The sequence below is a fragment of the Saccostrea cucullata genome, unplaced genomic scaffold (genome assembly GCF_032062105.1).
Source record: "Saccostrea cucullata isolate Sc308-1 unplaced genomic scaffold, CSIRO_AGI_Scuc_v1 ctg10857, whole genome shotgun sequence".
Lineage (NCBI taxonomy): Eukaryota > Metazoa > Mollusca > Bivalvia > Ostreida > Ostreidae > Saccostrea > Saccostrea cuccullata.
This window is the reverse complement of record NW_026924004.1, coordinates 1,081-9,085: the sequence shown is the minus strand read 5'-3', so window position 1 is coordinate 9,085 and position 8,005 is coordinate 1,081. Positions and strand designations below refer to the sequence as shown.

Below are 8,005 nucleotides of genomic sequence, written 5' to 3'. Positions count from 1 at the left end.
TACTTCAAATAGAAAGAGTCGACGTTTCATGAAATATTTATTTTATATGATAAAAGGTTTAATGTGTGCTCACCGGGTTCATAGAAATAAATTTTATTAGGTAGACTTTGTTTGTTATTTCTTTTTGTTTACAGGAATGATAATTATTTTAAATTTACGTTATAGAAGATTATGCAAACAATGTCAGCTATGTACAGGTATAAAAAGAGCCTCAGGGTGTTCATAAACATATTGCCGGATATGCACTGATAAAGTAAGCATGTAATTACTCCATGTTTTTTTTTGTGGGGAGGGGGGGGAGGGGGTTAGTTGGTTATTGTGCTCTCTGCTCACAATGCCTTAATTTATAAAATTCGTGTTTATAATTAAAATTCAATCAGCATTTTAAAAAAGAAAACCCTGATCAACACTGCTGTGACAGGTGAATTTATTTCATAAATATAAAGAATCTAAAAAATTATTGAATGTTTTTCACGGATTTTCCCTAATATTTCTCAATTTTCAGCAGGAAGACGAAGATGCAGATGTTTTCAACCTTTAAATCTATGACATCTTTGATTTTAATCAGTTACCTTACTGGTAAGAAAGAGAATGAAATTATGAAGGATCCTTTTTTGTTGGGAAAAAAAGAACAATGTTTACAAATGTACAATATCGTGCAATCCACCAAAATCTCTTGTAATTATTCAGGATGTGATGCAAATTGTTGTTCGCTTTCTGAAAAACAAAAATGCGACGATGGGTTAGCACACAAAGGAATAGAAACATGCAGGTAAGTATTATCTCTTACATATGTATATTGGTTAACGTTTCTCTCCAAAATATTTCACTCAAATGTAAGCGCTGAAACTTGCCGATGTAGTGCTGCATTTAGAACCATTGGACAGTGAGGGATGCATTTCGTTCCAGCACCTAAATAGAGGCTAATGGGCCACATCGCTCACCGGAAAAAAATTTACTATGCTGTTCTTAACCAGATTCTTTGTAATACCTATTGTGACCCAATCCTACCTTACGGGTCATAATGAACATAATTTATTTAAAGTAGGTCTATACTTGCACTACGTCATTTACGAATAGTAAAACCGGAACCGCGCTTCCTTTTTCCGAGATGAGATTTTTTAACTACTATAGTATATGGGTTTGACTTTTACTTAGCGTGTTAAATATCCGGTAACGATTTTGCTCGAAGTCGGTCGCGTCAACAAACACATATTCTACAGTTTAATGATAAATTAATTAAAAAGAGAAGGCTGGGAACAACTTTCGGTTGACAGAAATAATTAGGTAATAAAACGATATTTCTGTGAATGATGTATGTTTTATATGCCGCGCCGAAAACACGGACCATGGACATGCTACACCAGAACATGTATCTAACTATCGAGGAGACTATTGTCGGCGGCCAAGTTGAAGCTAATAGTGATAATTCGGAAGAAAAGTAATGACTACGATTTGACTTAGACAATTTATGGATTTTACTAATCAAACATTACAAAATTTTACTTTGAATAATAATTATTGCATAAAACGCATACCCCCTCCCCCAACCTGCTTACCCACGAATCCCAATGCAAAATTATCTTTTGAATAAGTATTTGACAAAAGTTGATTCACTTGCAGCACACTTCGTTACTTTCTGTAGCAAAATCATCCAGTTTCTGAGAATCAATGAATTACTTTCATTTTCATCGTCTCCAATTTAAGGACAAGTGTGTTTAATTTATATATTTTATTTATTTTTATTTTTAGTAAAATAAGATAAATTTTAGGAACATTTGGTTTTGGGTGTGAATAATTATTGTTTTAAATTATGTACAACCTTGTTAATACAAGTATACACTCAGACATAAACAGTATTACAGAAATATGTGGCAATATATTACTTCTGGAAGAAAGAAAATAGGGGGTACCTTATGTGTAGAGCTCATACCACGAAAAGTAATGCGTCAACATATAATTTTTTAAGCTTATTATTTTTCTTAAATATAATTTAGTAACAATAATGCAAATTTACGAAGTTTGAGTCCATATTTTTTTTTTAATTGACCGAGATTGTTCTGGGAAGCATATTTTCTCACATTAAATTTTGATACAATAGCCTAACAAAGTGCATCTATTTATAATAATTCATGCAAAACAATATTATATCTGTTTACTAACAAGTTTCTACTCTATTTTGGGTATTAAAGTTGAATATTTAGACTTAAATTAATTTATATACAACAAAATCTAGGATAGGTAAAATTTCAGTATTTTACATTTCGGGGTATATACTCCGATAGGCTATAGCGGAAAAGTGAACATGTTGACATATAATTTTTCTTGTGTCTATCCATTGCTGGGATGTATGTCTATCTTATAAAAGCAGATTTTTAAAGATTGAGCCCATTTAGTGCCGAGTATAGAACTACCTTAAAATCTACATGATTTGAACAATTCAGAATCTACACTATCCCTGGATGCATCAACATTTCAAGATTCAGCTTTTCTGGCCCAGTGGTTCTTGAGAAGAAGATTTTTTCCTATATATTTCTATGTAAATTTTTAATTCCCTACTGTGAACTCGCCCTACACCTAAGGGCCATAATTCCACCAATTTAAGATCTACATTACCCTCAGGTTTCACAAATCAGAGAGGAAATTTTATAAAGTATAATATATTAAATCAAAAATTGTTCTAAATGGATAAAATAACTAAGTTTTATCTCAATATCAATCTAAAAATTTTGTATGTAAGTACTTGAAGAAAATATACAGGAACAAAACTCAATGTAAGGCTATGCAGAGGAAATTCGGACTAAATTTTTGATTTTTCATTTTTGTAAAAATTTTTATTTCTTGCAATATTATTCACAAAGTAAAGGTTACATGTATTTTAAGGCATCATTTTGCAAATTTTATATGTGTTTTAGCTCAGAAATTATTTCAAATAAATGAATGCTATGAAATAAATTCAAAAACATGTACAAAAACCACTGCGGTCAAGATATCTCAATAATTTGATTATTGACCCCATATAATATTAATACCATGAGAATGAGGGTAACAAAAGTAACCTGAGATTATAAATAATTTAGAGTTCTTGTCAGTCAGATTTTTGCAATATTTGATTAAAGATATGAAAAAAATATAAATATGACAGAGGATATTTGGACTGTAATAATTATCACATATATGGCCCAAACTCTACTCATTTCTTTATATGAAGCAATACTGTTCCATTGCTATAATATTTCATTATTTAAAGAGTTTTGTTGCTTGTAATATTTTGTGAGGGAAAAAAATGGTCATAGTGTGAAAAATTGAGGTATTTCCCGAGAAATACTCAGGGGCCTCTAGCATGAAAACGAAAACATGAAATATTGACCTAGTTATTTGAAATTGAAATTCAACATAAGAATCATAGGTGTACAATAGGTGGTTTTTCGTTCTTATGAGTGGAATTTTTAGTTATCTTAATAACTGCCTTCTCCTTCAAGAAATTTTAATTTTCGACGAGGTTCCTTAATAACAGTCATATTAACTTAATCGGCACTTTTTGTTTACTAATATGAATTTTTATACTAACACAATAGACGTCATTTCGTTTACATAGTTTATGATTATATACGAACTCATTCCTATGTCCTTCTATAGAGAAATAGTTGTACGTCTGGCTAGGGGTTACATCAGACCAAGAGCTTGACAGGATTCGGTCTGGGGAAAACCAGTTTATATTTGTTGTACCCGTCCCATTGAAAACCACCTCAGCCACCGTCGTACCACTTTTGTGCAATTGGACTCGTACCTTTGAAAAAGGATATAGAATTTTAAGTTATGTCTTCTTTTATGATAAATTGATTTCGAAGGAAATATATATATATTATATAATAATGTATAAAAAAACAAAACATTTTTGATATATTTTATACATATTAAATTTCAGCTGTTGTATTGATTTTCAATTGCCATGTCCGTCGTTGAGCCTACGGTAAAATGTCAGTTTAGTGGCAACTACAATAAGCTAGACGTGTTAGTCATGTGGGGAATTTAAGTACTCGTCGAAGGCAGACATGGATTTGAAGAAGCATTCAGTTTGTGACAGTATACGTATTTGTGACCTTGGCCACGCACCATTTCATACATCAAAAATTCAGTAAGAATCATTTTATGTCCTCAAAATCACTACAGGACTTTTTTTGAGTTTCATTGCAAAAACAAAATGATTAAATGGAAATATTTTTGAGCAATATGTTAATTTAAGTCGATGACCTTTGTCTACAGGGCATGCTTACTCCTCCTAGGAATCTGATCCCACAGCTGGAATATCCAGGCCTGAGGGGGCATGTTTTTTATGCTGTTCACATATTTTTATTGCTTGTAGATTTTGTTTTACATCAATCACTGTTATCTTTACATCTTTCATTTAAACTAACATGTAACAGCATCAATAAATACTAGTACACTGTAATATTAATATTCATTTTTCTGTTGATTGGAAATATCCTTTTGAATTCAAATTTCAAATGTTAGCCTAATAACAAAATCTTATAACACAGAGGATGGCTTTAGTTTTTTATAATGAAACATATGGAGATTACGAAAAGTATTCAAGATCATAAGACCATAAAGCAATACAAAAACAGGAGCAGAGAAAACACGGACCTCCAAAACATCAGAGGTGGGATCAGGTGGGATCCTTACTTATACATGTAGTTAATTACTATAGGTCAATTTTACTAACTGGTACTGTTTGCAAGATTATGGGAAAAATTATTTTTACAATTTGAATGGGTTCTATTTAAATTTTAAACCTATATCGGCAGCTGTTACCCATGTTTCTGTTCTAGGTAATTGTCCTTTTCCTCCTCTATCAGTTAGTAAACTTGACCTATAGTAATTTACACGTAAATCTGTAAGAAAACAATTACATGTACCTTTACCCTTTAAAACTGGGGTAATATTAGCTTGCTTCGATTCCGTACATTTGGTAAGCATTTTGATTCAAATGTCTTACTAAAAAGATTTACTTGTGGTTCACAGATGAAGGAGGATACGTTTGACATTAAAGAGTATTGGCAAACAGAAAAATGTGTTAGCTATTAACAAAATAGAAAAATTAGCATAAAGACATTGATTTAATTCTTATTGAATTTTTCGAAATTTCCAAACATTTTTTCTCGAAACTCTTCACTGAGTAAATATTTAAAATACAAATGATGAGATATTACTTTACGTAATGAATAATACCTTTTACGGATATGGTCCAATTCAGGATTGACGGAATCAATAGGCAATCTATTTGTCAATTATAATTAGGCCGACATTAATTGCATTAAACTGAAGTCTCATAAGTCCTGCTTCAATAAAACTCAATATTCTTGTTTTATGACAAGTGCCCATTGTACATGAATATACCGTCTTCAATGATTTCCTTAGGGTTTATATCGAAATACTTAATATCCAATGAACAAACTATTTTGATTTAAAGTTATTACTTTGATGAGAGACATTATACTTAGATGATCCACAATAAAAAAAGGAATCTAGCAGACTTGTTAATGAATAGAATCAAAATATCTCTTGATGTTATTTATCATGTTTATATGATTGCAATCATGAAATTGTATAAAGCTTCAACTTTAAGATATATTTTAGCAATATACTTGAGAAATATTCAGCGAGTCCCATTGGTCAATCAGTGATGTTCTGTAGTCTGAAAAACACAGGGGGGACTTTGCTATTGTGGCACATTGATCGTCGTCAAAATTCTCGTTAGTTTCATCGCCTGTTCCGTTAGAGAGGAACGAAAAATAGTCCGATGTGTTCAATCCAGTCTGACTTCGGTAGACCAGTATCCAGCCCAAGGATTCCTTATCTAGAATACGACAAAATTTTTTTAAAGGAATGATGTTTAGTTATCTTTTGTTCTACAAATCTTTCTCAGATTTCTTATTCTTATACCGGTAAGGGTTCATTAATTATTTTTGATGACGTGAAACGTAAGGAATCTACATTAACTGAACACCTTTTGGAAAATCGCATTTATTCTTTAAGTTTTACTTCTTTGAATTGTTTTTGTTAGTGTCAGTAATCTTCAAACAACTCACAACATTTAAACTCTGCAGTGATATTCTTATCCAATCCCCAGTCTTCACAGAACACCTGATTTAAACCCTTGTATCCAGCTTTACACTCCATCGAGTTCCGGAACAGAAGGATACCACCATTATAAATAGCATTTTTTATTTTGGGCACTTCACAACCTAGAAACAACAAATGTCAAATTACACGACCAACTCTAATATTCAGACAGCTTAGTTTATACATGTAACACTTATGATTTTATTTCATGAAAATCGTACTTCATTAAAAGAACGTTTTATATACATGTACATGTACATTGATATGCTTTTAACATTTCTAGACTTTAGGGATATCTAACACATTAACAATTTACTCTACAATTCTACATCGATTTGCATTAAAAAAAAATCATGCTTAGAGATCAACAATTTACTTTCTTAATGATATCCGTGATTGGAGATAAAAAGTATAAACTTGAGTTGAAATTAAAACTTTAGATTACTTATCAATTATTGATAGTCTACGAACCTTTCATCAATAGGTTACTTATCTATCAGTAATATTCTACGTCCTATGATTAATAAAATACTTACCTATCAGTTATAGCTCAATACCTATCTTTAATAGCTTTACATGTCAGAAGTAGGTTATTTACTGTACAGTAAAAGGCTACGTACCTATCAGTTATAGCTTCTTACCTATCAGTTACATAATACTTACTATCAATAATAGGCTACCAGCCTTACTGTTATAGGTTAAATTTCCAGTCAGTAAAAGGCTACGTACCTATCACTGATAGACTACTTACAGTAGTTACAGAAAGTAATAGTCTATGTATTTATCAGTAATATTGTGCGTACCTATCAGTAAACAACCTATACACCAATCAATAAACGGTTACTTACCTATCAGTAATAAGTTATTTATTATCAGTAATCAGCTACTTATTTATCAATAAAAGGTTAAATACCTATCAGTAATAGCTACTTGCCTATCAGTAAAAGGCTACTTTTCAGCAATGGCCTACTTATCTATCAGTAATAGGCTACATGTACTTGCCTTTCAGTAAAGGTATACATACCTATCCGTAAACACCTTGGTCCGGAGTGTGTGATAACACATCTTTGCAGAGTGGTGCAAGTAAATGTACCACATTTTCCGGAGACCTTCAGAATATTAATAAAAAGTCAATTTGAATGAAAAGTTTTTTCTGTATATGTTTTAAATTGATATACGAGTAAAGTTCTAGAATTCATTTTTCTTAAATAAATATATAGATTGTTATTTCAAAAGAAAAAATTCTAAAACTGTAGTGGATAAAAAGGCTTTGAATATATATATATACGTATCTCGACGGATTAACATTGATTTATATGACGTCAAACATTTGAACCATTCAACCACTTAAACACATAACTTGACATTTTCTCCTAAAATGAATCTTTTATAAGAATAAAAAAAAGTTTCGATTTTCTTCCATCGAGGTCTTGATTTTAATGAAAACTTTATAGAATTACATATAGTACTTGTCATTCTTTACCCAAACCAATAATTAGGATTGCTTACATTTGCAAAAAAAAGAGTTTCATTTATATGCTTTGTTCTTATACGATTACATCAGAAACTCCACATGCATAATTGTTACAAAATAACAGATGTATTTGTTTCATGCATTAAAAATAATTCATCTCATTATCATTGATTAGAATTACAAGGTTTTTAATTATTGACCACCCAATGGCTTATGATTGATGTATAATTAATTCTATGTCAATCTCGTGTCGATACGATATATCCCAGTGAGATTGAAAATAAATGATACCACAGAGTCTAACACATCTGTTTCATATTTGGATATTTTACTTGAAAAAGAAGTAAATGGTAATTTAACAACCAAGCTTTATGATAAACGTGATGACTTTAATTTTTTAATCGT

At 30.9% G+C, this 8,005-nt stretch overlaps 1 protein-coding gene across 1 annotated transcript; it reads right to left on the bottom strand.

The window, feature by feature from the left end:
- Window positions 1–1,613: 1,613 nt before the first annotated feature.
- LOC134265443 (uncharacterized) lies at window positions 1,614–7,235 on the bottom strand (the record flags this gene model as incomplete). The annotated part of the gene is made up of 5 exons (XM_062747648.1): window positions 1,614–1,661; window positions 3,614–3,790; window positions 5,649–5,860; window positions 6,093–6,248; window positions 7,151–7,235. Coding segments are annotated over 5 exons (678 nt in total), but the record flags the coding sequence as incomplete, so codon positions are not given.
- Between the last annotated feature and the right edge of the window lie 770 nt (window positions 7,236–8,005).